The 16,031-nt window shown below is 27.9% G+C and overlaps 2 protein-coding genes across 2 annotated transcripts; one reads left to right on the plus strand and one right to left on the minus strand.

The window, feature by feature from the left end:
• Positions 1–1,402: 1,402 nt before the first annotated feature.
• Positions 1,403–5,118, minus strand: LOC113373395 (cytochrome b561 domain-containing protein 2). Its single transcript, XM_026613695.1, has 6 exons — positions 4,983–5,118; positions 2,666–2,816; positions 2,490–2,589; positions 2,055–2,216; positions 1,796–1,991; positions 1,403–1,707 (listed from the first exon to the last, which is right to left on the minus strand). Exons 3-6 carry the CDS (start codon positions 2,565–2,567, stop codon positions 1,403–1,405), a joined length of 741 nt encoding a protein of 246 aa, XP_026469480.1. The 5' UTR covers positions 2,568–2,589; positions 2,666–2,816; positions 4,983–5,118.
• Positions 3,777–5,930, plus strand: LOC113372668. The gene is made up of 4 exons (XM_026613021.1): positions 3,777–3,914; positions 4,234–4,471; positions 5,014–5,213; positions 5,871–5,930. Exons 1-3 carry the CDS (start codon positions 3,789–3,791, stop codon positions 5,172–5,174), a joined length of 525 nt encoding a protein of 174 aa, XP_026468806.1. The 5' UTR covers positions 3,777–3,788; the 3' UTR covers positions 5,175–5,213; positions 5,871–5,930.
• The last annotated feature ends 10,101 nt before the right edge of the window (positions 5,931–16,031 follow it).

The raw sequence follows: 16,031 nt of genomic DNA on the forward strand, positions 1-16,031 counted from the left end.
AAAACTCACCCCCACTGTCATGCAGAATGGATGTGCCGAAAATACGTAGTTTTCTTCGTACGCGAATGCGATATATGTGATATATGCCGCGAATAATATTATTAGAATATAGTTGACAGCGGACATTACCATGACCGTGAGGTCGCCTTTGCACATTTGGGCCTCTGTGCTGTTGCTGGCCGACGACGGGCTGCAGATCGACATCATTTATAATATCTTTTTCTAAGTTCCAAAATTCCAACATTAACGCACGAAAAATTAATAATTAGTTTGATTGATTGACAAAACAAATGCAATCAAACGCGTCTCAGTTTTTTAATTCTTTCTAAAGTATTTTTAGTTTACTTTTTTCTAAAATATTAAAACTATTTTAGAATGCCCCTTGAATTTGTATGCGATGATGGTTTGTCAATGCTGTGGCAACTTGATGTTCGAAAATAACTGTCACTTAATGGTATCCACGAATATTGCACATTGTGTTTACAGAACATCAGCTTGTACATCATTCGATTTCCGAAATCCTTTTAAACCAATTTTTTTATTCTTCTTTAGGCGATGTTAAAAATTTTATGACTCTGTATAAATAGGTACGTATGGTGTAATTTAAAAGTAAAAATAAGTTTGTTGAAAACACAAAATGACAGGCTAATAATTTCTAATGAGAACGATTTTATTTATAAAGCAAAGCCAACTGAGTACTTAACTTTGCGCATTGCATGGCTCCAATTTATATATTAATACTAGCAAACCCGACGAACTCCGTTTCGCCACTAGATGGTTTCGTGAGAAAGATAAAGAAATTTTTTGTTTGTTTTATATTTGAAAAGGAAAAATTTGATTTTATCATTCAACAGTAATGAATATATTTCGATTCCAAAAATGAAGTGTTTTTTAGTTGAACTTCTCTAAGTAAATGAAAGTGAATCCGCAATTATCCGTTTTATTGAAGTGCTCTTTGGTAAGCCACATTTTTTGTTTTTTGATCTGACGTTAACACAAACAAAGCGGATGGTTTTCCAACTCGTGAACAGGCAACGTATAACTGCCCATGTGAAAAACAATGATTTTATAAATAATCTATTTGAAATTTATCCCGCAAACACTAATCTATTGGCCTTGCGACTTGTTAGGGCGCGATGTCATGCACCACTAATTTTCTTAGCTATAACCCTTGCGGAGACCGAGACTTTTCGAACAAATGCAAAATTGTCGAAATCGGTGCGTGCATTCTGAAGTTAAATCGTCAGGAAGGAAAACCCGACTTATTTTTATATACGAGTATATGTAGATAAAAACGTACAAATTTAAATTCGAAAATTATAATTTATTGACCAATGTAAATCTAATAAAAACATACAACTTTAATATTATAAATTTATTTATTGATACAGGTTTCATATTTCTAAAATCCTAATCTGGATTTGAGGTTACTAAGCGGTCTAAACATCGCGTAAGCCCAGACCGATAATATCACAATAAGGCAAGTTCCTACACTTCCTGATCCGTTGTACTTTTCAAAATAATGTGTAAATAAAGCTAAACATAAAGCTGCTGTTCCCATGGTGTACGTAATTATTCCAAATGAAGAATGGGCAATTTTAAAAGCACGGGCTGTGAACCATTCTCGAAATCGGTGTTTGTACAAAGTTGCTACGCCTCCGAGGGAAGAAACGCACATTAAAATGTAGGCAGTTAGGCCAACTATACCTAGAATAAAGACATATTATTTTAAATTATAACTATTATAAGACCGGGCAAAAATATTTGACCAGTATATATTTAATTTTTTTCTTACTGTGGTTCGTAAAAAAATGCGGCGCTCCTTGCTGATTAACAGTCAGTATTACAAGAATAAATCCAATAGTCATCAGTATTACAGAAGCTCCTTGAAGCACCCAATGTAAAGTTATACGATTTTGATGATGAAATCGGAAACTAACGATATTATACTTGGACTGCGTAAAAATTGCATTCGTTGTGAAGAAGAAAAACTGAAAACAAAACTCATTTTTGTATTATGCACAATGTATTTAACTATTTAACCAGAAACTTACCCCTGTCGTCATGCAGATAGGATGAAACGTAAATAATCTGAGAGGATCAGCGAATCCTAAACTTATAATAAAAACTGTGAAACCTAATATTAACGTGTGTAATATTATATTAAGTGATAGTTTTCCAACGTAGCTTATATAAGTTTCCGTTTCGCCTTCGGCCTATAATAAGAACATACTTATATATGCAATATTTCATAGATATTTATTTTAAATTAGAAATTATTTATTTTTTAAATTGTTAATTGGTCTCAGCGTGATTTAAATTAAATTCATTTTATGTTTCATTGTAGTTTCAAAGTAAAATATGCAAATTGGAAATTATGTTGGATATTCACCTTATCACTAGTCAATCTAGATTTCTCATCAAACCCGGAAATAATATGAAAACAAAAAGTAAATCGAAATAAAATGATAAATATACCATTAACTCACATTATTTCCATTTCTTTCAATAGTCCTATAAGGGTCACCAGAAATTGCATTTAAAAGAGGATCGTTTTCAGCCATCATAAGTGTCGCCCACTTGCCGTAACTAAACATGAAATAAATACAAGTTTAATCACAATTTTCAAAAACTAATCACGGCATTTCAAGTAAAACTATAACACCTGTAATTTCAAGTTGTGGCGTAGAAATATTATCTGTCTCCAAGTAGTGTGTTATCATCATAAAACAACAATTCGTATTGGATAGCCGATACTCGCAAAGATATAATAGCCGCAGTGTCTTCAACAAATTTACTTGTTGTACTGATAAGTCCTACAATGTATATATAATATTTGGTAAATACGATATAAATACGATACGAATTTATGGAGAGGGCCTTAAATGGTTAATACGTTATTTATTGTATAATTTTGTATTTGATATTAGCATAAGATATAGCATCCGCCAAATAACTTTTTTTTTAGGGGGTACGACTTAAGCAACCCTACTGTGTACTCTGCACTCTTTACATTTCACTTTCAAATAAAAAAAGTGAAAATATTTGGTGGTTTTTTAATAGAATTTTCAAACAAAAAGAAAATTGGCAAAATATTCAGTAGATTTTTTAGGGAATTTTTCAAAAAAAGCTAGTTGGCGGACCCTATATTATCAAGTAGAGTCATTTAAATTTTTATTTAAAACTCATATATTTGGTCTATTATTAAAAATAAAAATAAGGATAATCCTTGGTATAAGAGGATATGATATAAATAATACTACTCTGTATAACATTAAATTTGTGTAATATCACCATAGATTATTAATATTTCTATTTTTTAATATTAGGATAAGCTAATTTTTCAAGTCTATGATTATGGCCGAAACGTATGAATTCTAAATTCCATATATAAAAGATGAAGTCCATTTTTAGACAACATTGTCTTTGCAAAGTATAATTTTTTGTAATATTATCTACATTATCTATTTCTCTTTATTCTGTTCTTAAAAGCAATTTAAACTGCAAATACTTTTTTTATAAGTACATAGTTTTGTAAAATAGATTTTTTTTTGAAATTATATATATATATTATATATATATATATATATTTAACTTTTGGCAATTTAATTCAATCTTTCGAAAATATTATAGATATTTCTGGAACTCTACAAAAAATATGATATTTATGGTGAATGATAAATTTTTTTATTTATTTATTTACTCTTATTTGTAATTATATTTTTATAATTTAGTATGTATGTATTAATAATTAAAAATACTTCTCAAAGGTCGGTAGTGGTGAAATCATGCAAAGCGAAGATGATGAATGGGAAACTGTGACTTCTTCGAAGGATGTTAGTGCACTTGGAGTTCCCGAAGAAAAGCAAATATCAGTTAGGCGCAAATGCTCAATTATTTGTCCAATTTATAATGTAAGTAAATTTACAAATTTATTTTAGTAGACAGAATTGTGATAGAGATCTTGAAGTATCTATTTCTTAGCTAATACATTACTAACAAGATTAGATAGTTGAAAATTATTTCCTAAATAATTGTCATCACTATATGATTTCAAATATAGTCTTGCAATTACTGTGCTGAAATAAATTTCCACAATGTAGTATAATCTTACACTGTTAAATTATTATATTCCAATTGCCATATTTAAATATGTGAAAGATCTGAAACATATGAAGATATACATAAATTATTATTAATGTTTCTGTATATTAAATAATCCAATTCCTGCAGGATCCAGCAATCACTTATGGAACAATTCACAGAAAAACACCTCCATCGTGCAGGCATAAAAGAAGTTGCAGTCCTCTCTCGATAAGTGCTACAAGTACACAAATTACAGTAGAGCGAACGACTCAAACTGAGAAAGCAATTCCTCGCTGGAAACAATTAATATATTGCCTTCTTGGAAATGATGAGTTCAGGCGACAGAGACAGAGGGAGGCTTCGAGTTGCAAGAAGGAAAGAGGAGGTAAATTATTGATATAATGAACAAACTAATTACTAAACTTTTAATGAAATGAAAATTTTTACTCAGCTGGTTGGCTTGAGTTTTGTATATTTAGATTGAATATAATACAATAACTCATATACACATAATATAATACCATATTTCCTGTGGTCCAAGCAATATTTTAATAACGCAAGCAAAATTTTGCATTTTACACGATAAATAATATTTTACCTAAGCTGTGTTGAAACATACAGTGTGTTAGTGCCAATTAGTGTTATGAGAAGCAATGGATTTTAAATTAAAATTAATATAAGTATACTAACTATAAGAAGCTACAGTGAAATCCTTTTGTTTTACTTTGATTATCACTATTGCAAGTACAAAAATATAATGTAAAGAAACACAAAAACTAACTACATGAATTAACTATAATCTAGAAATGACACAGCATTTTTTATCATAATATACTTTACATCAAATTTGTAAATAAATAATTTAACTAATCATATGTCATATTAAATCTTCAAACCTTTAGTCGGCATTCTCATTTTATATTTTAGCTAACGGAACCATTCGCCAAGTAAATAGTGTGTCCATGATAGATCGGATGGCAAGAGTTTTATTTCCTGCTAGTTTTGGATTATTGAATCTATTATATTGGATTATATACGTTACTTATCAAGAAGAATTCACATGGACAAGGATGGATTCTTTGAATTGAAAAACATAATTTTCTAGCATAATTGAGAAGTATGAACAGGTATGAAGAAGTCGATATAATGGGAGTAGTGGAGTAATGGAGTCAACAATATTATAATAGGTGGCTCTACGATTTAGCAATGTTATTAGACTTACATACTTTTATTTGTAGTACTAAAAATCAAATTATGCCGCCAATTAATTAAACAAATAAAAATATATAAATAATTAGATTACATTAGTTATATATGTACAACTTCACGCCGGTCAGTTAATTACTTCCATATTCATTAGCGTTAAAAAATCACCAAAAAACAGAAAAATATTTGAATTAATTTATTTCTAGATCTTATTCGCTTAATTTAACATTGAAAATATTTATTTATTAGAAGGAATGTGGTCAAGTTCAAAGTGCTGTCATGTATGGACAGATTTGATAGTACGGCGAGAGCAGCAAAGACTTTGAGGCGGCCATACTCTCAAACTATCAATTTTACAAAAAAAACGGTTTTTTAAAGAATTGTAGGAATTTTTGTCTAGTTTAATTTGTACATAGATACTTTTTTTGTAGAATGAGCCAGAAAGGAGATATTTTTAAAAAAGCTATTTTTTTGACGCCATTTTTTCAATATGGCGGCAACTTGCCGTTCAAATTTGAGGTGGCAAAGTTGATTTTCGTAAAGAGCACCTCGAAATCTATAAGATTACCAATTTTCAGAATTCCCGGAGTACTGTACCGGCAAAATGACCAAATGACTGGACTATCATGGGAGTAATGGAGTAATGGAATCTACAATATTATAATAGGTGGCTCTACGGTTTAGCAATGTTATTAGAGTTATATACTTTTATTTGTAGTACTATAAATCAAATTATGCCGACAGTTTATTCAGCAATAAAATATATAAATAATTAGATTACCTTGGTTATAAATGTACAACTTCACGCCGATCAGTTAATTACTTCCTTCTTTATTAAAACACTAACGCCGTTATACTGATAATAACGGTTCAGTCGTTATTAAAAAAAATATAAATATAAATGAAATATATTGATATATTGCAATATGTTTTTCACTTAATATTTTTGAAAATCATATACATATATATGAATTTATTTTTCATATGTATATATTTCATAGTTGCAGCTTTTTCCGCTTGTGGCGCTATTCTACAAAGCATTCAAAACGACTTCACTTGACACTCAGTTGTCACGTGACAGTCAAAAGTGCATATGGCCGCGTCCTGACGGCTGTGTGTTAATAGCTCCTGTATTTTTTATATAAATAAATTAAATAATGTATATAAAAGTAGTAAAAATTACTAAAAAATAATTTTAAAAAATATTACGTCACTACACCTTATTCTAAAGAATAAGTTAGTTGATTTTATTTTGTACTATTAATTTATTATTGTGTTAAGTTTGTGTTTATAAGATTTATAAGTTTGTTTATAAAGTTTTCATTACTATTATATGAAAGTTATCTGTTATGCTCGGCGGGAGTGCTTACATTTTTTTATGCTCTTGAAAAGTTCGCGAGTTAAGTGTTTTGAAAAGTGAAAACAATTCAAACTTTCTTTAAAATCTCAATATGTGCTTTCTTCCTGAAAGCAAAACCGACTCGTTGGTAATTTGGTTTCGATGAAGTAATACCAATATTGACTCAATAGAATGCCGCAGGTAAGGAACTTTTAGTTGTTTGTTTATGATATCTTTACTTTCATTACATGCTTTAATTCCAGGTTGCGTGTTCTTGATAATCAAACATAATCTTACAACACATTTGCATCGCAATCATTAATTTAAAAATATCAGTTGTTGCATGCATTATTTTGTTGTTTAGACACAATATTATTTACAATTTTGTGTGTATAAATTTTGTTTTTGTTGTTGCAAAAATGCTTCAGATTTTTTCATTTTCTTAATATTTCTTTCCTCTTGAGTTTAAAAAAATGTAACAGACGAAATATGATTTTGTTATTACTTGAATTGTTAAGATCAAAGGATTATTTTATCTATGGGATACTATGTGAGATAATTTTTTTTACTAGGATTTTGTAAACACTTTTCAATTTCAATTGTTTAAGATTTTCATCTGCATTTTATCTGAATTATTTCTGATTTTTTCATAATCTTACTATTTTCGTCTTCAGCATAAAAATGTATAAGATGATATTTCAGTTATTTAATGTATTAAGCTTTGATCAAACAATAATCCTTGTCTGCAATCTGTTAAATAATTTTCTAAACACTTATTCATTGTTCTTCACATCGTAAATATTTATACCCAAATCAATTTGTAATTTTCTACGTCAATATTTTACTTATGCTTTTGCAGAATTGTTTAAGATTTTCTCGTATTCTTACTATTTTTGTCTTAAGTAGCAAAATGTAAAAGATAATATATGATTTTGTGTATTTAACAAAAATACTTATTATCTTGATCAAATTCAAAGGATAATCCTTATCTGTGGTATAATTTGTTAAATATGTTTTTTTACAGGGATATCGTAAACTTTTTCCATTATTCTTCACATTTTCTACATCAATATTATATTTGCAAAATTGTTTCAAATTTGTTCATATTCTTACTATTATATTTTTGTCTTAAGTAGAAAAATGTAGAGATACAATATCATTTCTCTATTATGGACGTTGATCAAAAGATAATTCATCAGACTTTTTTTTACTAGGATATTGTGAAACATTTGATATTTGCCTTTATCATTACAGTGCCTATATCCATTTGAATTTGTTAAATTCGTCTGTATTTTATTTGTATTGTTAAAAAACTATTTCAGATTTTTTCGAATTTATACTATTTTTGTCAATAAGAGAAAAAATGTAAAAAATAAATGATCATATTCTTGTTAAGTTCTGATTCAAGGATAATCCTTGAGCTTGAGCTTTTTTACCTAGTTCAGTACATCAAAGAATTCAGTCATACTATATTTATTTGGAAAATATTTCAACATGATTCAATTTTATATTTATTTTTAAGTTTTGCTGTAGATCTGCATTTTGTTTCTTGATTTTATTATATGGTTTATTTCGCCAATTTTCTTTTCCTTTTCTTTCGGTCTTGTATTCTAGAGGATTTTACTTATATATTATATATAAGTAAATCCTCTAGAATATATATAATATAATATATATATATATATATATATATATATATATTATATTATATATATATATATATATATTATATTATATTATATATATATATATATATATATATTATATTATATTATATATATATATATATATATATATCCTGTAAAACTCCGTTAAGACGATTTTCCAGGAGCCGATAAAAATGATTCTTAAAGGAGAAAGCGTATTGTGCAGGATATTTTTTACAGTGCAAAGTGGCGCTGGTATTAAAGTGGAAATAGTATTAATATTATCGTCTTAACGGGGTTCTACTGTATATATACATTTGTGTATATGTAAATATGTATATAATACCCTTTTTATTTATATAAATCTCCGCAAAATTCATTCTGGTTATATTCTCTTTAAATAAATTATAATGTGTTGAAACTATAATTAGCAGTATGCAATAAAATTATGCAGGCAATAATTACTAGTTCTGCTAGATTGTTCAAGTCAAGACTGTTGTTATTCAATTATAATAATAACTCTTATATATACTTTTCTTAGAAATCGTAATATCAGCAAATATAAGTTCCAATGCAATGTATCTTCTAAATTTTAAAGAAATATAAGTTTGATTCTTCTATGAAAAAATATAATATCACGGTTTTATATCTTTATTTACATACATTTACTAGCCATATTTTGAAAATCGTATAATTACCAGCTTTGCTTTGTGTTTATTTAATTATGACTTATTAATTAATTGCTGAAAAACATCTGATTGATTACCATCTCTTGAGAATTATTGCACCATAACATAAAAAGCCTGTTAAAGTTTTTAAATAAGCAGCTTATTTGGCGATTAATCCATTACGTGAAACTGTAAATCTTTACAATATAATTTCGTTATGCTTCCTTGATTTTTGTAGGCAGCATGTATAAAAAAATTAAATGTATGTATGTAATTTGTATAAAATGTTGTATGTTTTTTTAGTTTTTAGCATGGTGATATAAGGATCAAATCTACATGAAAATTTAAATCTTAATGAAAACTAGAAAGTCAAATAGTATATATATATATATATATCTAATTTACAGTTATATCATTCTCGGGCAATTAAAACTCTGCATTCGCAATGATGAAACACTATATTTAATTAAGATTTTAATCGTGTTCGCTTGATTTTAAATTGTCGTTGTTTAAGATCTGTGGCACCCGACATTTATTATTTCTAGTCTTGTTAAATGCTTAATTACTCATAGCAACTGATCGTGAAATGAATTGAATTATAAATGAGTGACTGACTTAATAATTCCTTTGTGAGGCCACTGTTTTGAAACGATGATTACGGAAGCCTTAAAGATTTTCAGTAGAGTATCCTTAAGTTTGTATTATGGAAGATTTTGTGTTCGAAGAATAGTTTGTCTCCATAATCTACTTCTTACTTACCAAGGATTCATGTCTTTTCTTGGTGCAATTATTGAAGACATCTTTATGATTTCTACATTTTCTCAATATTTATTTATTGTTTTCCAATAATGCTGCTTTTGTTTCAGAAATCCTGAATTTTTAACATTTTTGTTATTCGTTCAGGTTAAGTATTGAATCATGTTAGTTTGTATGCTTTAAATTAAGACATATAATCGTGCAAGTTGATTTTAAAGTTCCTCAAATATTTGAGAATTTTTCTATCTCTAAAATTTTTGTACAAAAATCTATTAATTTAGATTTATCAAAAATGTTAATCAAACTTTTCGGCAGAACAACGCAAATATAAAATATTTTTGAGGAAAATGCACTGAATTTTGGCAAATTAATCAGATGGTCAATATGTTTGTTGATACTGGTTTTTAAGAAATTTCCATCGAAATCGTAACCAAAATTATATCATTTCACAAATTTTATTTAAAGGCTTTATGGAACCCATAAATAGTAAAGCAAACTTCTTTAAAGAAGAGTTTATTGTGCTTAATCACTATGTGAAAGTTTATTTGATTTCCTTTGATTTGTACTATAAAAGCTTTTTTATTTAATAAATTCACTTTGCCCGATGCAATTTTCACAGAATTTTATTTGTTTACTTTTCAATGATGATATTGTTTTCCCATTGGTAGCTTTCCGATTTTCTAAAGTTTCTATTATTTGTTTAGTCTATATGAGCTGACTTAAAATATTTAGATTTGAATTAAAAAATACATTCGCGTCATTGGTTTTTAAATTCAGCAAATATTTGATTTTTTTTTAATTTCTAATAATTTTGCACCAATGACTAAGCTTTATTAACTTCCCGTAGGGTAAGTTATTGTAATGGGCCGAAAATCGAAATTGAAATTTTTTTACATTTCTCGACGTTTTGAAGGTTTCTGAACATTTTGGCATACCTCAGAAAAAATGGATGTGTGTGTGTATGTATGTATGGATACAATTTTTAGTCCACGTTTTTGGGCGCACGGATCACCCGATTTAAATGGTTCAAAAAACATTCGATTCCTATTAAAGGCAGGTCCGGCAGTTACGGAGATAAAGAGCAAAGAGTGCAGAAAATAGAAATCGAGTTTTTGAGAGAACTGAGCATCCGATTAAAAAACATTCAATTAGTAATGATTTGGAGAAGTGTTTATTAGCTTTTGGCAAAGGCAAGCCTAGCCATTTCGAAGATACGGAGCTAAATGTGCAAAAAATGACAGTTTTTTGCACATTTAGCTCTAATATTCTTTGAACAAATAATTTCAACTTTGCAATTCAGTTTATATCTTATAAATATTAGACAATGTTACAATATTTATAATAATGTATTTGAAAATATTCAGTATTCCTCGAGCATTTCGTTACGGTACGGGAAGTTCCAGCAATTTGCCTTAAGGCACGATGCCATACACCCCACTAATTTGTTTTTAAGAAATGCTGAAATCTGTACATACTTTCACTAGAAATCGTAATAAAATACAAGTTAACCCATAAATTTTATTTAAAGGCTTCATGGAACGAATAGTTTCAATGAAAATAGTTATTAGCAAATTTTTTTATTCGAAATCTGTGTGTTCGCTTTGTTTGAAATTAATTTAATGATTTTTTGAAAATTATCATAAATACAAAAATAAAATCCCAAGAAAACATACGATTTTATTGGAAAATCCGTGAACTAGAAAGAATCCAGTGTGTTTGCTTCTTTCTTACAATGTTTCATTTACGAACGATACTATTTTAAATTGGCAGTGTTATTGTTATGCCAACGTCTGTTACACATTCTACATTACATAAATTTTTCATTCATAAAATCTATTTACGATTGAAAACAATGTGGCTATTAATAAATTGCGACTGATATATTCGCGTGGGCGCACCAACCACATTGATTATTACTTAACCGGCGGCTAAGCAAATGTAAGAGGGTAGCAGGATTTCGTAATAGACGGTGAAGATAATACACTATAAATAGATAAGCTTTGTTCTGCCAACTTATTCTGCTGAATATAACTTCTGTAAAACGAAAATGCTAAAATAAACACAGACACCCATGTGGGTTGAACTTGTAACTTGGGATTTCTAAAGTGGATATTTTTAGATATTCCATTCTCTTGAATAATTAGGAAACCCTTCGACTTTCGGATTATTTGATTAATTGTTATATATATATATATATATATATATATATATATATATATATTTGGGGTGGTCCTTAATATGGACATTTTCGAATTTAATTGCTCCCAGGTGCTTAAATGCTTCCAAAATGTTAAAAAAATAAAAGTTTTAGCTTTTAAAAAATTTCAAAGTTCTCATACATCTTATTTTTTCAAAATTTTCAAAACACTTTAAAGGTTTTTTTCAGCAAATTGCCTTAAGACACGATTCCAAGCATCACGATTAATTACAAGCATCACGAAAGTATTAACTTTCAATTAAATAAAATTTTTATTTAAAGCATAATTTTTTATTTCAAAGTATGAATAAATGTAGTTGTTTGCGTGATACTTACGTGTCATTTGAAAAACAAATATAATGTTTTTTATCATAATTTCATTAATTGTTAAAGAAAATCCCCGATCTATTTATATGTGTTACAGTTCATATTCGCTCATTCGACGACGCCAGTCTTTTTTATCAATAAACCAGTTTTCAATGAATATTTTATATCCTTGCATTATGATAGTAGTAGATTCGTTTTTTATTGATTATTAGTAATGTAACGGGCAAATACGCCTTATTGATATGTTACATGAAAAAAAAAGTATATGAGTTATAAAATTCACTTTCAATTGCATTTTCTAGAAAAATATGTCGTCTTCTTTTTGTCTGCACATTAAAATATATTTCAAGTTTTCATCAGGGCTTTTTGTAGAATTAATTGTCTTTTCTGTAAGTGTTCATAATAAGTCAGACAGTGTCTGTCTGCGGTACGAAAAGATATATTATTACAAAGAATTTAATTCCCCGAATGTAATGTAATATTGTAAACGATCTTTCTACAATATTCAATTTACAATAACCATGTAATTTCAGTTATTGCAATGGGATGTTGATAAATGGTGAATATACTTACCTGTCGATGTAAGGGATCTTTTAAAGGGATTAATTTTTTTTATACTAGTAACAGCAGCGCACTTTAACATATTACTTGGAAACTGAATTCCACGTAGATCTTACATTCTGGTATCATCTCGTATTGAACTTTAATGCATTTATTGAACTATGACTTTACATTTTCTTACTTTTGTTAAATCATAATAACAGATTTAAAGAAAAAATGGGTTTTAACAGATTTGAAAGAAAAAAGCAAAATATTTGCACTGGAAAGTCTAACCGTTGATTAGAACTCTAGATCAACATTCAGAATTCATATGTCTATACAAATATGCTATTTGTAGTATGTGTACCCCAGATTTATATATTCGTGTATATATTCCATCTATTGAAGAAGCTATTACAAGAGTAATTTGGAAAATTTCACGATCCAAAGTTTAATATGCCTTTCTGCCTTATCTCGGTTTCAAATTATAAGTGGCTATTCGTATAACATTCATCAATGCGAATAAATCGCACAAACGTTCAATTACATACGCTATATGGGTTTATAAAGTCGATTAATAACCGATTATATATACGTAGGGGTAGCAATTTATATATACATTTGATACGTAGTAAAATCATCAGACTATCTAATTATTTACATCGATGAGCTGGTGAGAAAAGTAGACCAGTGGGCTAATATTTTAAAGAAGTTTTTCAGCCATTATCATTTTTTTACAAAATTTTTTTATTTTATACATAAGAGTTGTGTGCTTGAAAGTGTCAGACGAGATTCAATTTTAACGTGTATTTTTAACAAAAATTCACAAAAAATAAAGTTCAAGTAAGGTAACCTTACGTCCCCGGATTTCACCTTATGTTCCAGGTTTTTTCTAAAAGCAATATTTGTCACGGATTTAGTCCTTTTGTCCTGGATTGTCCCTAATTTAAATCTTTTGTCCTGAATTGTCCCGGGTTTCCGAAAAGCATAGGTTTACATTGAATTACTTGATGATAATATTATAACTACCATTCAAATACGTGAAAATGATATATGCAATTACATGAAACAATACGTTATAATTGAGAAAATTGCCGAATACATATTTCCAAAGGTGGGATAAAACAGCCTTTTATAATTATAAATTCTAACGTTTCAAAAATTCTAACTTTTCAAAATTAGGAAAACTAGCTTTATGACTACCTGGCACAAGTACTGAAATGAAGAGAATTGAACAGAATTTTTATACAAAACTCAAAACACAAAAACATCGAAAAGATAATAACATCACAGGTAAAAAAAGAGTATATATATAGCATATAATCAAATAGTAAAGTTCTTACTAGAAGCCCGTAATTTTGGTTTAAAAACAAATTAATTCTTTAAAAAACATTTTTTTATTGTATCCATAAATAGTATTTTTGCTATTTTAAGCATCATTAAAAATTGCCGGCCCGGTTTTTGGCTTCAAAAATATGGTCATCTTAGTTTAAGTCGTTTGTTCATCTGCCATAGTTATTTAAAATATAATAATAAAATTGATCCGGAAAAGAACTGCTTTTGTCATTTTTAAATATTGTATTTATTATTAGTATATAGTATTATTTAAACTAAATATGCAATGAATTACAAGTAATTTTTAGAGGCGTTTGGAAATTATAAATAAACGCGTTTGTTTAAATGGTAAAAATATTTAAAATATCTCTTATTTCTAATCGTTTAAAATATAATCACGAGATCTATATAGTATAAAGAATATTTGAAGGGATGGGGTAAATTTTGTTTGTTTTCTCATTTATCCTGAAAGTTTACTATTTTATATATCCACTATAACACTTTTTAGAACTTATCGGCTTTACATCAAACATTAAAAAATGTAATAAAATTAACTGTAATAAAAGCTATTGATATTTACAAGGGACAAGTACGTAATTGCAGCATGAAATTTAGTTAGTTCCATTAAATATTTGGAAATAACTTAATCATTAATCATAAGAAATTCTTCAATAAGTAAATAGTTAAAATTATATAATTATCAATAAAATATTGTGAATTTTATATCGAATAGAAAAAACAACTACTGAGTTGTTTTTTCCAACATTCTCTTGTAGTATACAATGTCCCTTTTCGGCCGACTATTGTAAATTTATCAAATTTATTGAATGTCCTTCACTGGACAGTTGTAAATAAAAGAGATAATAATAAAAAAATAATAATAAAAAAATAATAAAATATTTGGTAACTATTCGTTATTCAAATACTACAACCTTTGTGCTAATACATACTTTACCTTTACAAAAATAGCAGATTTTTTGCAAAATCATTGTGGCTTTACAACATGTTTTTTCTAAAAATATTTACATCAACCCTCTGCTGTTTATTATACATATATTTATCACGACCGCATCAATGAGGTCGGGGATTGAGGTCGACCTACATTGGAGTTACCTGTAGAGTCAGATCGATATTTCATTTACATAATAATGCCTACATCCATAGAAAGCATTTGGAAATAAGTGGAATCATAACACTGATTTTAATTGACACGACAGGGAAAATGAATCATAAAATACAAATCTTAATATTATTGTGCTTTAAGCCGGCGTAATCCATTAATGGGTGCTTTTGAGTAATGGTTGTATTTAATTGATATTTAATTTCATTGTCGCGTCTAAGAATAAACCTGTCTGAATTATAATATTCTAGACACTACTTATTATAAACCCATAAGCCATTACATTTTGTACGTGATTTTTATTTAAATTCTTAATTATTAGAGCAAACCAAAGTGATATTGTATTTGGCAATGCTTCTATATCTAGCGAACTCAAATTCAATTCAATTGTAAAGACATGTTTGAATACATACATTTTTATGTCAGAAACTTTATATCAAAGAAATATCTTATAAATTCAACTTTGTATCTTATTTATTCATAAACTTATACATATGAGAATTGAAATAGAGAGTAACACAAGTTTGCTCGAAAAATCTATATAAAGTCCAAGTATTGCGTGACTGTGAATTCACAACTTTTACTTACGAACTTTTCTTTATGTCGAAAAAGAAATGGTAAAAAAATTATAAAACATCTGTAAAAAGTAAACTTGAACAATTAAGAATTATTAACAAAGTAACATTATCTGGCATTAATTTCATTCAAGAAGTAAAAGTTTTACATACATTATTGTTTTGGTTAAAAGTTTTCTTGGCTCATTAATTTAATAACTCATCGACTAATGCGTGATTATCAATTTATTATATTT

This window comes from Ctenocephalides felis, unplaced genomic scaffold (assembly GCF_003426905.1).
Source record: "Ctenocephalides felis isolate EL2017-DRISC unplaced genomic scaffold, ASM342690v1 CF-g0.4_SCAFFOLD_01604, whole genome shotgun sequence".
Taxonomy (NCBI): domain Eukaryota; kingdom Metazoa; phylum Arthropoda; class Insecta; order Siphonaptera; family Pulicidae; genus Ctenocephalides; species Ctenocephalides felis.

Coding starts and splice junctions, on each gene's coding strand:
- LOC113373395 (XM_026613695.1), bottom strand. CDS start 2,567: ATGATGGCTGAAAACGATCCTCTTTTAAATGCAATTTCTGGTGACCCT. Junction 2,217..2,489: donor TTGAAAGAAATGGAAATAAT/GTGAGTTAATGG, acceptor TTCTTATTATAG/GCCGAAGGCGAAACGGAAAC. Junction 1,992..2,054: donor CTATCTGCATGACGACAGGG/GTAAGTTTCTGG, acceptor TTTTGTTTTCAG/TTTTTCTTCTTCACAACGAA.
- LOC113372668 (XM_026613021.1), top strand. CDS start 3,789: ATGCAAAGCGAAGATGATGAATGGGAAACTGTGACTTCTTCGAAGGAT. Junction 3,915..4,233: donor TTATTTGTCCAATTTATAAT/GTAAGTAAATTT, acceptor CAATTCCTGCAG/GATCCAGCAATCACTTATGG. Junction 4,472..5,013: donor TTGCAAGAAGGAAAGAGGAG/GTAAATTATTGA, acceptor TTTATATTTTAG/CTAACGGAACCATTCGCCAA.